Source organism: Saccoglossus kowalevskii, chromosome 15, assembly GCF_978046115.1.
Source record: "Saccoglossus kowalevskii chromosome 15, keSacKowa6.1, whole genome shotgun sequence".
Taxonomy (NCBI): Eukaryota; Metazoa; Hemichordata; class Enteropneusta; family Harrimaniidae; genus Saccoglossus; species Saccoglossus kowalevskii.
This window is the reverse complement of record NC_140655.1, coordinates 18,349,296-18,367,693: the sequence shown is the minus strand read 5'-3', so window position 1 is coordinate 18,367,693 and position 18,398 is coordinate 18,349,296. Positions and strand designations below refer to the sequence as shown.

Sequence of the window (18,398 nt, the reverse complement as noted above, 5' to 3'; positions counted from 1 at the left end):
ATCATCAAATGTGTACCGAACATTATAAAAGGGTAAGTGTACAACTTAAACACTTTCCCGTTTGCCAAATCCCGCGCGATGATTAGACGCCTCTACCACCTTTGCTTGTCATGTTTTCACGTTCGATTTCACGCATAATGTGAGATCTCGAAGTGAAAAAAAAAATTATGTATTGGTTGAGGAATTAACATGCTAGACATTGTTTTTATGAGTAGCGAGAAATTTCCCAAAGTCATAGCTTGTTCCCAAAACCTTCTCTCTACCTTAAACACTTTCCCGTTTGCCAAATCCCGCGCGATGATTAGACGTCTCTACCACCTTTGCTTGTCATGTTTTCACGTTCGATTTCACGCATAATATGAGATCTCGCAGTGAATGAAAAATTGTGTATTGGTTGAGGAATTAACATGCTAGACATTGTTTTTATGAGTAGCGAGAAATTTCCCAAAGTCATAACTTGTTCCCATTCCAGAATGTTTTTAACTTGGTCCTTTACATATACCAATTCATTGTGTAAAGTGAGCCTAATTTGGCGGAGCTACACTCCAATACATTGTTTACAGTTTTGTCAAGAAACATCGTCGTAATTCCCCCTCATTACCAGCTAACCATCCTTCCATAAAAAGGAATGGCAACGAAAATCGATATCGAAGAAATCTTAGATAGCTTGGAGATATATTAAAAAGTAGAATCTTGGCAGATAATATTTGTCTGCTAGTTTGAAGTTTATAAAATAACTTCTGTGATTTACAGTCTAATTTATTTCAGAATATTTCAACTGCAAGTTCAATTTAAATATGATTTTTTGAGATATAAAAAATTGGCTAATTATAATTAGATAATTAATATGCACAATTTCACATTAAACTAATCACTACTGTCGATTACCCCCACACCATCTAATAATCAAATTTCAGTGAAATGTACATGTGATAATTATACACATTAGGCAATTAGTATTGTCATTGTTCCCAGGCACTTATAGACCAAATCAAGATTTTAGTAGCGTATCACTGCGAACATCTCCGACTATGCATTGAAGTCGATATTTTACGTTAAAGGCGTCATTTTTGAACTTCGGCAAGATTTTCAAAGACCCGAAGCCACTCAATAACTTTTGTGGCGTCACATCCATGTGTGCACCGCCATATTGCACTTACTATTGACTATTTGTGTGCCGAATATCGAAAGTCGTTACAAATCTACAGGGATACTTTACGATCAATTTTACCGAGACCACATCGGTACACGTTTACCAGAGACACGAGCTATCTACTATAATACCGGAAGTCACACTGATGTACATTAAGTGTACGTGCATACTGACGATATACGCTACGTAGCAGTACAATTACCTGAGTTTCCGTTGCCGTACGTCGAGCGGGACCACGTACAAACAGATTTCGTGTTGAATACAGTTCAACCAAATCGCGTCGTTCGGGTCATAGTGTGTGTTTTAAAAGGGTTATATGCAAATTTAATTATCCTGTTTTATTCTGAATTTCATGATACACTCGTATATTGTATTAACCGGTCAGCTTCTTGTCAATTCCTTTCCAACATATCCACGAAACGGAAAAGCGTGGCTTCTCTACTTCACGACAATGTGACAACCATTCTTCACCTTGTAAATAAAATATTATATAAGATGATAGTGTCTTTTTTGTTACTCAAAGCAATAACCACCAGGCAGTGGTACCTATTCTGAATGGTTTGCAACGCCCCGATGTAAGTTTCGACACAGACACCCCCAACAAAAACTGGATAAAAACCGCTTTCAGCATATAGAGCTTTCTATATCACCCACCAAATATATTCGCCTCCCGATGAGAAAACATCCCATCGCCGATAAAGATGTTATTTTACTTAAAACCCAAAGAGAAAGTATTTATCTACCGACATAAACAAAACTCAGCACCCCTTACCGAAATGGGACTAGTGTCATTCACGTTTGGGATATGTCAAAAATATGTTACTGTGCCAAGGACATACACTAGATGTTTTTCAAACAAGATATGTTGCATACCCTGTATCTACTAGTTTGAAACTAGTATAATTCCGGGCGACTGAGGCGGTCACTTTGGAGACATGAATGGAAGTTCGCTATAAAAACACACTTAGGAAATGTGTGGGAAATGTTTAGAGCTTGATTGAAACATGCCATGTAAAATATGTATAAAGATATCTGTTTCAAAAATATCACAAATATATACATGTTTATGACACATTTCAAAAATGTTTCAAGACTAATCTGAAACATGACAGCACCAAACAAACTGGGCTTGAACTACTCGTAGTTTTGAAATAATGGTTTTAATAGGAAATGTTTCATTCATGTTACAAACATATCTCACCAGGAGTGCACAATGTCCCATACGTGTTTTGGACATGTCTAAAACATGTCACTTCATGGAAACATAAATGTGACATATTTCTGACCAATCTGGGACATGTTTTAAAGACCACATTCTGGTAACGGACAGCTAAAGTACATTGATTTAGGCCAGACTTTTCTTATCCATTGTTTCGCGAACCCGCCGAATAAACAGGAGCCGAAAATGGAATAAATGTTATTCTTCATTTTGTTTCCGCCCGCCGCATAACAAATCCAAGTTGCATTTTTGTGGGAGTATCATGATCAAAGTACCGAAGTATTGCGCAGATGAGAAACAAGATTTTGTATTTCATTTCTTCTCTCAGATCAATGATCTCACTTACAATTCTCTGAGAATCACACAAATGTTATGGAAAAAAGTGTTAATTTTTGTTTCCGTCCTCCTCAAAAGGTTTGCCTTATAAAAACTCGAGAAACAAGGAATAAAAACATTCTGGCCCTACTGTGACGTAGGAAAAGTAACATCAAACAATACAACAACCGCAAATGCCAACATGATTCTATTGCATTGGAAACATCCGCATGTTGACAAATATGGGCATGTAAATTATTGAGTATAGAAGTGGTGACCTCTGGTACTGACATACGAGTATGTCTTACATGATTAGGTATTCATCAAAAGCTAATGGTCGAGATATGCAAATTTATAATACAGGAGAATATTTGTGGTAGCAAAGCGGAAAAACAGACAGAGGAAGCTGGGGTACTACATACCAAGTATCAAAGTAATTTAGCTTGAAATTTTTAAGAAGAAATCGAAAATAGAAATGATGATGACTGACGAACAGACAATCATTTATTTGAACAGCCCCGCCCTGCCATCTTCAGTGACGTAGGAGATACAAATGTCTCTTTCAAATCTAACCCCTTCAACTATTGAATAGCCCAAACCTTGCTCCCAGATATGCAAATTAGCGCAATTATGTTTCAGAAACATAAAAATAGAGAATTAATAACAAAATAACGAAACTGATAGAGCTCAACGCAATGCACTTGACCTATCGATCATGTAGACCAAATTGTGCAATGAAATGTGCAAACTTTTTTTAGTTTTTAGTAGCAAATTTGCATAGTTCTTTGGCAGATCAACTTCTCATGAACACATTTACAATCGTGGCAGCTACACAGCAAAAATCAAGTCATAAGAGTCAACAGTTTTGAGAAAAAATCGCCAACATCAACTGAGTCACTCATCTGTCCAAACGCTAAACACGTCACCATCCATATAGCGGTCCATTGAGCTAAACATTGGCAAAAATAAAGAAATGGCCACCCGTCGACCGACCTGTAGGCCAACAAGTGTTAGAATCAGAATCAGCCAACACAACGTGGGGATAATGCTCTATACATGAAGGTTTTTTGAGTTTTGTTGGTCAACTTTAGCCGGCAGTCAGCCATTTTGAATCTGAACTGAAAAAAATAGTTCGGGCATAAGGATACTCATCATGTATCAACCATGTACCAAATAAGGGAATAATGAGAAAGTGGGACATAAACTATATCCAGATTGGGGCTAAAGCATTTACTTGTTTTTGTAGAACGTGTTACATTTCGATGCCATGGAAATGCTTAAAATTATTTTGCCTCAAAACATGAAAGAAGATGCTGTATATAATGTACATGGGAATTTTGTGATGTTTCCAATACTCAATCCCAATGAATTAGCGACAGAAAAAATAGACACAGCAGCCCAATGCGACCGAACCAGTGAATAGTATTTAAACGAACTAAGAGATATTAGGAAGAAATTGAATATTCTGACTAAGTAAAGTATTTTGAAATTTATCAATAGGAGGAAACTCTTGTATATAACTTCTGAAAGCATTATACATGAAGATTCAGTTCTACCAGATTCGTTGAGATATCAGTCAACTATCCATACTGGATCATATAATATTTCATTTCCCGGCAGATTCTGTTAAAAAAAGATTGATACCAGTAGAAGTCATTAAAGTGCCTGTGAAGTGCCCACCTTAACATCCCTGAAATGGATATTTGTAACAAAAATTAAAATTTTATAATGAATCATCTTCGAGTTGTAGCCTTTCCCCTTCATGTCGACTCGACTGTTTTTGGCTATCCGACTTCTCCCTAAGTGATACTGCACCAGCAAACATCAAACAAACGTGGTAGCCATGCAAGTGCCAAACACTGAAAACCGCATTCATTTTATAAGTGAGTAAATCACTAGTATGCTATTGAAAATTGTGTTTTTGCCAGCAATCAATAGAATATTTGAAGATCGTTTAAATATCATTTTGCGAAGCAGAATTCGCCAAGCGTTAGATTGATAACCCACCAACAGGAAATGTGAGATGGGTTAGACCATCGTGAGACAGGCTAGTTTTACCCTACTGATAAGTGCAAAATATTACCGAACAATTATTGTTTTGGCGGCAATATACTGCATATCTACATTCAATATCCCAGCGATCATTGACATACATTTTATATTTGCTCTACTAATAATAGAGCGTAATATCAGTCGCCCGGATTATCCGTGAGAATATAATGTCAGATATCTTGTCTTCTACCGAATGTTGTTGTACACTATACCGAGTGATTGCTTAGTTATACAATGTAAGCATAGGTGGCGACATAAATCACGATCAGACAAGCATAACTCGCGAACTCCGTGATTTGGTTCATGCCGCAGTATACGTGAAAATATTTTAAATGTAGCTACATTAATAGTAATACATCGTGCTGATGAACTGATATTCCACACGTACCTTTGCATACTGGAAGTTCTGGAACATACGTTCCGTTCAGACACTGTACAGTATTAGCACCTTCTATTGATGCGGGTTCTGTGCAGCTTAGTGTAATGTATTCTTCGTGTGCGTACATGACCTTTGACTCTGTCCATTCCAGATCAGTTACGTTATTATACATACAGCTTGCTAAAAAAAAAACAGAAACTTTACATCATGACGTCACCGTCATTAATTAGCGTATTACAAATTTCAATTTTCGGTGTCATTATTCCGTATATAAGCACGCTGTAGCACATGTGCGTTGTTGCCAATATCGTATTTTATTAAATTCGCATAATGTTTACTTACTATAACAAACCGGTACTTCTTTATCCCATAACCCATCGTCTTGACACTGTAATGCAGCAGCAGATGATATTGTGTATCCAGTACCACACGCATACGTTATTGTTCCCCCCGGTATTACAGGAAGTGAACCCTCTACCAATTCTCCGTTATCAGGGGTACCTGGGTCTTCACATATGCCTGTATATTAAAATAGCCAGTTTGGTCATTTGAGATTGTTCCGACAATTGTGCGTGTGTTACAAGTTTGCGTCTAGTCTAATAAAATATGTACAGTCAATATCAATTTCAAATTTGTATCAAGATTTGGCAAATAATACAATATGTATACAAATATAGGCGTCAGTGTGCAAAACTTAATTAGATTCAATTTGTCGTCTAAATAACAGTCCAACATTTCTTGTATATTTAAATACTATTATACATTTTTAAGACATTTCGTTCTCTATATGGTTTGTTGGGTAAAAAATGAAAACAACTGATTTTGATAAGAAAATTCAGAAATATATTAAGAATAATTCATTACAAAATGTATTCCTTATGTACACCAATGATAATTTTAATGATTACAGATTACACAGGAATATTTTATAAAATATTGCTATATCTTTGGTATGTTATTTATCCTGAATAATAATTAAAAGACGCTGAATGAAATTGCAAGCGATGTAGTGTGTTCAACAAATAATGTATGAGGAATAACTTTAATAAATTTAATTTACTTTGGTACAATTACTGTATTTACTGTATAAAAACGAAGGAATTTCAGAATGTCGAAAACGGTAAGTCCTTATCGTATACTAATACTCAGTGTACAACTAACCCTGACAATTTTTGCCAGTATACATGTCATGTCTGAAAACATTGAGTACCACCCAAGCTCGTACATTTCTCATACTGCGAATACATGTTCATAACAATTTCTATGTTCTTTGTAAACCGAAGCATAATCACTAGTACATTCCCTGTAACCATTGTATAAATAGGCCGTGTTGTACTTACGCTGACACTCTGGATTACTGGTGGCAAAATTTAATTCCGGGGGCCACCTTACAGAAAAATCGGAAAAATCTAACTGGCATGTAAACGTATCAAGACCGTTAACAAGTTGAAAGCCGTCGTCACATGACAGTGTAATTTGCGTAGTTGCAGCGTAGCATAGGCTTGGATATTGACATCTCACACTACCGTTCGTCAGTACTCCTGGGTCTGGACAATTTTCTACAAAAACGAGACAAGTTAACATTCAAATATTTACATGACAATGTCTTAAATTGCTATTGTTTCCCATGTGCACATTCATATGATAATACAATATATTTGTTGTGTATATATCCTCGGGGGCTGCTGATCTGCACTGGCTCGGAAGATGAATTCTGATTGGCTAAAAAAACAAAAGACTTGTGGCGTTGAATGCACGTTCATTCTCAGTAATGTTATGCAAATTAGAAATTCAAACTAGCTAATCATTTACAACCTTCCGAGCCAGTGCAGATTAGCCCCTCGGGGGCGGAGCTACGTCACGGACGTTCTACGTTGCTAAGACGCGCACCACTGTACCACGTATTTCTATGGGGCTTTGTGCGCGCTGCTGTGGAACGCCGTGGAGCCGGTGAAAACTCGAGAAAACAACACAAACTCAACTTTGAAGTAATCCTGAACAACCAAATTCATATATGTTACACACGTAGGGCTAATCTTGTTACACTGTTCAGGGGACTCTCAACAACCATCGCAAAGTACCGTTTTCTGCGAGTTTTTGGTCTTTGTTTTCACCGCGAGGGTTGCCAGGCGGTAGAAAATGCCCGGATGTCCGCCCCCAAGGATACGAAATACAAACAATCAATAAACAAGCCTGTAAACTATTATTGTAGGCACGCGCACACACACGTGTATTACAGTGGATTTCAGACGAGGGCAGGTATCGAAATTCTTATAAAAATATTTGATACAACTCGCCAATGTAACTTTAATTGCTGTGTCGCTATAGTAGACTGTGAAGTAATGCATAATGCTATGCTATAGATCTGTTTTGGGGATGGACAAACACACTCTGAATAATACTGTGTGGGGGCTGAGTGGGAAGACAGATTTGGAACATCGTTTTGTCGAAAGTAGGTATGCAGGTAAGGCTTACCTTGAGCAATTCTGCTAGTCTACTACTAAATCTGTGAGAATCAGTCAGAGCAGTATGCTGCATACAAATGGTTTTGGTCGCATGTGGCTTTAAGATCCACACGATCTTGCTATTGAAGGAGGTTGCTACGCCAAGTTACCAGTGTCGAAAAAAGTTTTAACAAGAGTGTGCCAGTGGGCAAGTCGACGGTGAGCCACATATCTAAACGGTGTCAGTTCTCTCAACGCTATACAACGTTCAAGCGGACTTTAATAGTTTGACATTTTAGAAAAACGTTTATCACAATTACGAAATGGGAAAAATACAACTATCATACGCATTTTGTTTATCGAGGGTAACTTCTCAGGATTTCTTCTGATATGTATTGTTTTACGAAATTGTATATAATAATTTGGAACTCGTTCCAACATACTTTACTGATAATCTACAGGATGCGTTTACTTGATAACTTTGACCATGATATTATTCAAGTAATATACACTTACCGAAACAGAACACTGCGGACTCTGGATTCTCTGACCATATTCCATTTTCACATTTCAAATCAGGCCCACCAAATAGACTGTAACCATCGTCAGAATTACTCTGGTCACATGCCAGTGTTAAAATATCACCATCATTGTACGGAGCTGAGCCGGAAATAATCTGTACTCTGGTTTGAAAAGTTCCGGGTGTGGGACACGCTGAAATATACACATAACACGTATATCTAAGTGATTGTCACATGTACTCTCAATAATGTGTCATTTCTTTCTGATCGGTGTGTTATATTCACCACATATATTATATTATATTAGCTATTAATAGCTTATATAGTGCGACATATATGGGTATATTTCATTTTAACTACCACGACTACCATTTACACGATCCATCAGAACAATTACAAGACAATTGCAATTCTGTCAAAAAATATAACTACTGTTAAAATCACAATATCAGAACACGTTGACACTCATTAATACATGTATTAGATATACATCTTGATATGTTATAACAACGGATGGCGTGTGATGGCATGGCTTATCAACTGGACATATTAGTATAGTAAAGGGACAGCAGATTAAATGAGACAGGGTTCTCATATATTCATAGTTTTCCGGAGAATACTGTTCATCCGATTTAAAAATTTAGATGATGAATTAACAAACGTCGTGTTCTTCCAATAAATTATATTACAGTTTTGATTGGAAGTAGTTTTGTTATTTTGCCTAAGTTCCTCAATTTATTATTTTTGCGTCCAAAACACGTATAGAAATTAAATCGAATATTATACATGACCGGTAAGAATAATGCTAAGTCCAACGAACTGTAGTTAGACGAGAACGATCAGCCGATTAGACTCTTTCATTTCATCGGTAAACGTTATAACTTTAGATTGTTGCACTTACCGCATGTTATTGTTGTGCATCCTATGAGTGTACTGTCGCCATCAAATCCATCAAGCGTGAAATTTGTGTTAGAGCCTTGTCGTAGTTCAGCGCATACGTACGTAGCACATGACTTGGGTGTCACCGCGTAATCAAAATCGAATGTGATAGCGCCACCTGGCGTCAGCTCCTGGTCTGCCTCCTCTTGCGTTAAATTGGAAATGGTTTCCAAATATCGTGTAGCCCCAGAATTGGAATCACTGAGAAACACTTTTATAACCCAAAGATTGCTCCCAGTAGCACCAGCTCCAAGACTACTACTTGTAGCATCCACAACTAATGAAAGTGTTGACTCTTGTGTCGGTATCAAAGGTAGGCCACTGTTGACTGTCGTCACCACTTCAGTAATTATAGTACCTGTAATATGACAATATATATATACTGATATAAAACTATCCCCAATTCTCAAGTTATCAGAATTCCCAGAATTAATATTAAGTGAAACGATTAGATTGTAATCAAACTTACTTCCACATAAAGGTACCGAGTTATCCCAGGTTCCATTATAACACGTGAGAGTAGAACTGCCTATCATAGTTTTCTCTCCGTCACACTCGTACTCAACGGAACCCGCGTGTACGTAACTTGCACCGTCGACTTCTTTGCCATTTTCTGGAGTGTCGGGTTTTTGGCAATTTACTATAAAATAGAAAACGTTTAAACTATATATGTCTATGATTAATTTGCTACTCGAGCCTTGCACAATTGATCTAATAAAATATATAATTTAAAGAATGATAATATTGGAATTGGAAGGCGATTGTGTATATTTGTAATTACACCACACACTTCAAAACCTACACCGATGTATTAAAATCAATGTGTTTATACCGGTATATGACGGGGAATACACTCCGAGAATATTTCTCTTCTCTTAATTATAAGTTTCATTGTCACTTACAGAAACATAATTCTGGTGGAAGAGCTGTTTGTATATTACCCCCGACCGTCCAGTTTCCGTCGTCACACGTGACTGTGTCTACACCGTACGTCGTGGTATTAACACCACATGTAAACGTAACCTGGTCACCTGTCTCATAAAATGAACCATCTACCGTTGGATCTGGACTTCGTGACCCTAAACTTGGATTTCCTGGATCCTGACAAAGTCCTGAAAAATAAAGTTGTGCAAATCTATTTTACAGATATAAGTATATCAGCGAATATTTGCAATGCTCCTCTGACATGACGTGTAATAAGAAGCGCTTACAAAAACCGAAAATAAAAGTATATATCAAAAATTCACCAACGTTTTCAAACCTTACATATGTTATGTAAATTCCAAAGCCGTTCAAAGTTATGTGTTATATAACTTATCATATGGGATTGGCAATACACCTGTGCCATTGTTCAAAACAACCCCGAAAAATGTACTTTATTTTTGTACTGTTTGTGAATTGATTTAATAGTAAAAATAACTAAAACGCAGTGAAAGTATAAGATATTATGTCCGTTAGCATGTTCTTTCGGCAGTGTGTAATAATATCGTTCATAAATTACCTACGTGATCGTGATTGCACAGAAAATAATAATTATTCAGGACAGAATAAATTAACAAACTAATGAACGCAAATAAATGATGTAAGGTTCAGTCAAAATGTTAAGAATGCAATGTACTACACTGATAAATCATGCATAATCAATTATTGCGAAATAAATTGAGAGAGTAAAACAAATCAATGCTTAAACATTCATTCACAAATGATCACAGCCGATGTTATTGAATGCAATTATATTACGTTGCTGGATACATTCAATACATTTAAGCTAATTTGAGTGCATCTTCCAAAAACATGTCTGACATATAACTGTTTTATACTGACTTACTAGATTATACGATTAATTATAAACACGCATATAAATTATCAAATACTAGCGCAGAATTTTCTTCGATAAAAAATATGAGATTTCAGACTTTTAATTTGCTCGTGACTATAGTACAATTATTCATTGAGCTTTATTTGTATTTGAAATTCCTTTCTAAAACAGTGTTAATTTAATTCAGCATTTGAACAGTAATGTACATGTCATTTGAGGGGTATTACGCAACATATGACTAACATAAGTGACTATGAGATTGATGAGAAATTCCGTTTTTTATAGCTCAATGTTTACTCTTAATGTAGGGTGAAATATATATAGGAATTTCCTTCTGAAAATCGAGATATCTTCGGGGGACACCGTATGCACCTTCTTATTGTGTTTGAGTTTCTAAATCTATGTAGATATATTACTGTCACAGTTCAACAATACAACTACTTACTTGCGCAAGCGGAATCGCCCAGCGTCGGGGCTACCATGGACGTACCGAAAAATGTTAAGCAGGTATATCCGGTTAATGTAGGCACAAAACCATTATCACACTGCACATATATGAAATCACCAGTCGCCAGGACATCGTCGGGTTGCGTCACTGACGTATCGTTACACGATCCATCTATCGCTGTAGTGTAGCAATCCACGTTAGATGGATATGCTGGAAGGACACAGTCCGCTGTAAAAACAATTAATAAACACATACGCTTAGGAGGAGACAGTTACACACAATTTTCGTCAGTTTACCTGAGACTTGACATACTAAAGACCATGACAATGTAGTAATTAAATCGTTGAATGTGCATGGTGCATGGTACACAGTACTACCAGGGAATGGCGTGACCATCACAGGCTAACGTTTTGTGCCGCATGAAGTGTCAGTTGCGGATACAGTGTGGGGCAGCCCCCCCCCCCAACGCATGAAGATTCATATTATCTGGATTACGCATAGCTTCTCTGCGATTTACGCTCCGTAATTTTAAGCGAAGCCCCCCCCCCCCCAATACATTTTGCTGGATCCGCCACTGTGAAGTGTTCCGTTGGATCATACAGACTATGGAAAACGTGTGTATATAAAGTGGTATACGAAATTTATGAATAACAATTGCATTTCTTATTATGTTGCAGGTTATTATTCCCTGGTCGAGTTCGATGCAAAAGAGAAGTCGAAATATAATTTGAAACAGCCATCTTCAAAATGATTCCTAAACTATGATACATGGAAATATATAATGAGCCTTACATACTTGGATGCTGAAATATTCTTATTTAGGATAAAAACATTAACTATATTAACGCCTTCGTATATACTGTTTCACGTTGCAGCGACCGAATACAAATAATATTCTTTTTGATTATTAGGAAACTTATGGTGTCCTTATAGGAGCAAGTGTTTAAATATATGTAAATCGCTGAGATCTAAGGTTTAATTTCAAAACAAATATACTGAGGAACTTAATGTGTTTGGAATAATTGTGAATAAAATAAAATGAACAAACCGAAAATTGAAATATTACAGGCGTGTTAACAATGTCCATCTAAGGTCGTGCAATATCAATTCTTGGTAATGGACGTTTAGTAATAATGGATATATATATATAGAGAGTGACGCGAGTCTGGGTGTTGATTTTCTGAGTGTGTTTGTTTGCATTGCGCGAAAATGTGTTCAGGAATTTAAAACCGGCTTTCAGTAATTGCTTGGGTGTAACAAAAGTTATCCCTTGCAATAAAACGTATAGTGTCGTAAAAGGCGGGCGCCAGAAAACGAACTTTACTTAAAAACGTTGTGAACCGAGTATATTATTCTTTTTTTAAAGCTGGTTTCATATACGATCAGAATCACAAGTATACAGGCGATATGCTTAGCATTCATTGCTATTTTTGTACTGCCCTGTGAAGAACACTGTCTCCATGCAACACGGGAAGAGGCAAAACTCTGTCGTCGACAGATTCGTGCCAGCAAAGTTAAATATTAACCGATGGAAAGTGTCAACACAACACTGAACTGGTAACAGCCTCGTCTTTCAGTGTGTTGACTTGATTAATGCACAGTGTGTCAAAGATCCTATCCAACGAAGAGGTGAGCCTTGTAGACAGTCTCGTATATTTAAAACATGTCAGGTTGATGGTTGCCTATGACAACTACGGCATCACGTGACTAATCACTTAATAATAATTGCGAAGTAAACTTGTATAAAAAACATGTGGAGATTTGATTGGCACAAGCAAGTTAATTACTTTACATACTACGCATACGTGATTGTGACATTTAACTGGTATAGAGATACCGTAATGGGAATTGGATTTCATGCGTTGAAATTCCATGAAAAGTACGTGTCATTATATGTATACAATTGATCCGAGTACAGTGAAATGTACACCCACGCACGTAAAATGATGAGATGATGATGTAAGTCTAATATATGAAATAAAATAAAAATGGCTGACCCTCACCCATTTACTGACGTTATAGTTTTCAATTTGTAATAAACACTTCAAATATAAGTGTTGAATGTTCGTTAACAAATATTGTACTTTGCTTAAACATATAATGTCGTTATAACGGAGGAGAGAATGTTATTCATTATGGAGGGTGAGCTCGCACCAAATCAAACTTGCCAGAAACTAACTTTAGCATCGGGTAGTTAATTTTGGTGCGACCTCACCGGTGCCCGTACGTGCATGGTACGAAATTAAAGGCCTGGTGCGTTAAAAGGTAGGATCGGATGACTTCACGCAATGAAAGAATATGTAAATTATGTTGACCGGACAATGCGGTGTAAGTTACTTATCAAGAAATATTGTGTAACACGCCCTAAAAATACCCCAAAGCGGCGGAGAATTTGAATTCCAGTAGTTAGTTGGAATGTGTCACGTGTTGCGCACGTTAATCTAAATATTAGATTAATACGCAGTTGTATAACAACAATGCGTTTGCCTGCATTTGCACTTTATTTTTACGTGCCTTTGCACACTGACGCCAACGTACACTGCTTCGAATTTTTCTTGTTGTAGTTGTGCGTGTTGTTTTTTCCGCATCGGTGACGAAAAAAAGAGTGTCCATCCATGATCTAAATATAAAGAGTGGCTCATTGTGTCACTATTTTCAGACGGGGCGTGTTTCACAGACTGCTAGCGTGCCGTGACATGCATCAGACGAAGAAACAGCACGTCTGCGTGACAGTGTTGAGTGCAAACAAAACATACATTAACTACTGCATTGTCAGCCAGTATGGTCGAAATAAAATACAGCAGCAGATTCTTTTCACGGTGTATCGGAAAAGTGGTTCTAAACTCCTCTGTAATAAAAGGGTCATGTTTGATTGGCAGCTTCTTAGTCAATCAACGGTTCAAACAACAAAATACATGTATGCATATAACTAAAATTGGTTCCCCGTATCCTTTGTCGAAATTTTTTTACTAATGTTTCAGTTTTACAGCAAACATGGTCCTACAATAACGTGGTTGCAATCTTTAAACCTTTGTCGGATGTTACCTACGACACAACTGGCGGGTCAATTCCATCCGTCACCCACCACAGATGTAGCCTGGCAGTCACTGGAGTAGTAGCGTGTTTCACGGCGTAAAGTAGAGTTTGAGAAACAGGTGGTCTGACATTACCTTATATATATTTCATATCTCCAACCTTTCCGGGATATTGATATAAGGAAAGTACTATTAAATGTCCTTCAGGCTAAACTAAGTAATGCGCGCTCAACAGGATATTTATAAAACGTAATAAGAACTCACCTGATATGCTGGATACCGTCAGTAGGATTATAAGTATCGGGAAATATTTCTTCTCTCTCATCGTAATCGTCAAGCACAAAAAGAATAAACACGTAGAACTGTTTGGAAGCAATGTTAGTTCATTAGCAGTAGCTCAACGCATGAGGAAGTATATGCGGTGGATACCTAGACCTGTCTTTTAGTACTTTGCTTTGTCAGAAGGTATTGACGAAAGTTTTGTTGTCTCATTTATGTTACAGTCACGCCTGGTCAGCTTCTTTCGTTTTGGTAGTGCTCCCAAGACCAAGTGACATTATGTTATATCTGAGTGGTCCCGACAACATGGCAGATAATATTTAGCTGTCCCAAGAACAAAGCGGATAATATTATCCCCGAGATGCCATATATTAAGAAGACATTTGGCCCAAGAAAATAGATAATATTATCCCACAGTGGTGCTAAGAACAAAGCAGATTATATTGTCCTTGAGATGTCACGTGAACGATGGAGATAATTTTATCCCCGAGTTGTTCTAAGAAAAGAATAGATAATATAACTTCTGAGTGGTCGTAATATTATCCCAGAGTGGTCCTACGAACAAGGCTGATAATATTGTCCCTGAGATGTTACAAGAACGAAGGGGATAATATTATCCCTGAGTGGTCCCAAGAAAACAAGAGATAAGTTTCCCTCTGAGTTTTCCTAAGAAAAGATTAGATAATATAACGTCTGAGTTGTCGTAATATTATCCCAGAGTGGTGCTAAGAACAAGGCACAGAAACGAAGGAGATAATATTATCCCTGGGTCAGCCCCCAAAAAGAAGAGATAATATTATCCCTGAACGAACTCAAGAAAAAGGGCGATAACATTGAGTCAATCATATTCCTCAGTGGTAATAAGAACAAAAGGGATAATATCATTCTTGAGTGGTATTAAGAAAAAAAGAGATAATATTATTCCTGATCATGAGTGAACCTAAGAAAAGAGGAGATAATATTTTCCCGGAGTGGTTCCACGAACGAAGGACCCAACATTATCCCCGAGTGGTCCTAACTACAACAGAGATAATATAATTAGTGGCCACAACAAGGGAGATAATATTACCCCCGAGTTGTCCCAATAACAGCAATAGTAATACGTTGTTATGTAGTGATTTTTAAAATGTTGTTAATTTTTGGTGACATTGGGCTGAGTGGTCCCAAGAAAAGGAGAGATAATATTATACCTGAGTGGTCCCAAGAAAAGGAGGGATAATATTATCTTTGAGTGGTCACACGAAAATAAGTGATAATCTTATTCCTGAGTGGTCCCGAGAAGAAAGAGATAATATTATCACTCAGTGGACCAATAACAGCGATAGTAATACGTAACTATTTAGTGATTTTAGAAATGTTGGTAATTTTCTGGTAAAATTATGCTGTTTTGATATTGACTGCATTTTCAGCTAAGGGAAGTGAATTATTCATGGGAAAAAAATATTACATAATGCCAGAAAGTAGTGTTTTAAAACGAACGGATGTCCTACTCGCCGAGGGATGTCAGGCTATGCGGTGCACCGAACGTGAACTTTGACAAACCAAATACATGTGCCCAATTGAATTCCGGGAGTTATCTAGTGGCTTATTGTAAACTACCTATTACATGGGATAAAAATAAAAACCCAAATGTGCAAAAATCTCACGCTAAAATATATTTTACTCGCTCAACTGTGTGCAGACAAAATAAAACTGCCCCCAAGTGCGGAATATTGTTGCAGACTCTGATTTTCTTTACTTATTAATTTCTTTATAAAAAATGAATTTTATTTTGCAAATTACAAATTTCATATAAAGCTCACTATACCAATGTATGTTAGTATTTCTGTTGGAATAGTAATTATTCCGGTAATATAATACCAGTTCACAGCACTAGACGGACTATCACAGTGTACATGACATCACCCGAGAGGGCGCTGTAACATTGGAAATTAGTTTACATGTAAGAAGAAGGCAGGGTTGATATATATATTTTGATTAAAACAAATTGAAATTATAAGATTGAAATAAAGCAGTTGTACATGTCAGGATGTAAATTGAATTCTGTAATATCATATATTAAAACATCCAAAATCACTAGTTTTTCAGGAAAAATAATCCAGTCGTTTTGACGAAAAAGCTATAAAAACAATAAGATCGTCATTATTGTCGCGTGATGGCGTGTCCTCGTTGATCCTCTGATTGAATTTCCATTTCCAAAATACGAAGACATGTTTGACAGTTAACAACCTGTTTGGTGCAAAATATTAAATAAAAATAGAAGCCGGCATGCTACCGTGATAATTAGCGGCTCTAACAACTCATCATACTAAAGACGGCATCGTGTAATATTTAATTAATTAGTAATATTAATATTTGATAGTCGGAATTGGCGTGAATTCGGGAGCATATTGATTGTGTGTTTTTTCTGGATTTGCCTGGTTCCGAATTACTGGTGGACTGTGGTAATTTAGTGAGAAGTGGGACATTGTGAATCCACGTCGGAACACTGAACAAAAAGCATAACCAGGTGGAATTCGGACAAACAATCAAATGAGAAGCCGAAACTATCGCCAACAGCCTTGAATGTGGAATCTTAATAATGATGGGTGTGACTTCATGCGAAAGACTACAATGGTTAAGTATTAAGCGGAGCCAGTCCACCTTCTGTTATCTGTGGCATTACGCGATTTCAAAGCCATAAACAACTGATTCATCTGATCACGGATAACGCTGTTAAACATAGGCGGGGAACATGAACACGCCTAGTTGAATTATTGTACATTATTATACTCGCTGTGTATGTCAAACAATAACACACAGGGTTGATAATGCAATTTGTTTTTGATATTTAGATTGTGCCTTGTGTCGCAATTTGTTATAATCAACGTGAGTAATTGAACACGCTGTATATCAATATTGCAATTCATCGTACCATGCCACAGTCGTAATAAATCCGGGTCACACCTACAAACACGCCCTGCATTCCTTGTCAAAAGTCGATCGAACAGTTCATTTCACGACACAAAACTGACAATGTGCGTCGGCAAAAGCCATCAGATATGAATGAAATCACTTCACTGGACAGCAAACATTCTTTCAAACGAACAAGCATTTCAATGTATGTACTCGTATACTGAAAACATAACAGGTGGGCTTTTTCAAGGGCATTGTCTATAAGACTACAATGCCAGTGTTTCGCCCACATCACTCGGTACATCATCTATTGACAAAAATAATAAAAGGTGCAATTTCTTATATAAGAATACCTCTTTGTACTTTGAGAATATAACTATTGAACAGTAGAGATAGTTTCACAGTATTGTGTGGTTTATTGCGGTGAATGGCGTTATGAATGCAGACTCACAATGTCGTCGATCACAATGGCTGTGGGAAACGGCGCAACACTCGCTATATGCTCAAATAAGTGGATATTTAACAGAATGCGTTATGTTCTGGATATCGGGGAAAATGTAATGTATGTGAAATCTACAGTATACCATTTGTAAGTGTCACGTGATGCCTCAGTTTCCGCCATCTTGTTCATAATAGTTGGATGCAGTCGTGTAAAATACACTAAAACGTTATCTAAATAAACCTCATCGCGACTTGGTAGTATTCACTTAACAGTTTCGCATAATCCTGAAAAGTGATTTCGAACGAGGATGTTTGTTGCTGACGTAATCAAACGTCATATACGAAGGTTGTTCTTGTCAATTTTTGATCGATTAGATTCTGTGTGTAACTTTAACCTTTTGGTCGTCAAATGTTGTCACCTTTCACAAACAATAAACAATAGTGGCATTTTCCATGTTT

At 37.0% G+C, this 18,398-nt stretch overlaps 1 protein-coding gene across 2 annotated transcripts; it reads right to left on the bottom strand.

The window, feature by feature from the left end:
* Positions 1-2,294: 2,294 nt before the first annotated feature.
* On the bottom strand, positions 2,295-15,037 carry LOC102809787 (sushi, von Willebrand factor type A, EGF and pentraxin domain-containing protein 1-like). Of its 2 annotated transcripts, XM_085508323.1 has the most exons (10): positions 14,589-15,037; positions 11,287-11,517; positions 9,925-10,134; positions 9,492-9,662; positions 8,985-9,380; positions 8,079-8,276; positions 6,459-6,677; positions 5,461-5,637; positions 5,128-5,298; positions 2,295-4,310 (listed from the first exon to the last, which is right to left on the bottom strand). In XM_085508323.1, the coding sequence occupies exons 1-10, from the start codon at positions 14,647-14,649 to the stop codon at positions 4,294-4,296; spliced, it is 1,851 nt and encodes a 616-aa protein (XP_085364449.1). In that variant the 5' UTR covers positions 14,650-15,037; the 3' UTR covers positions 2,295-4,293. The 2 variants fall into 2 exon arrangements, with proteins under 2 accessions (XP_085364449.1, XP_085364450.1); XM_085508324.1 differs by lacking the exon at positions 2,295-4,310 and having other exon boundaries at positions 5,160-5,294.
* Between the last annotated feature and the right edge of the window lie 3,361 nt (positions 15,038-18,398).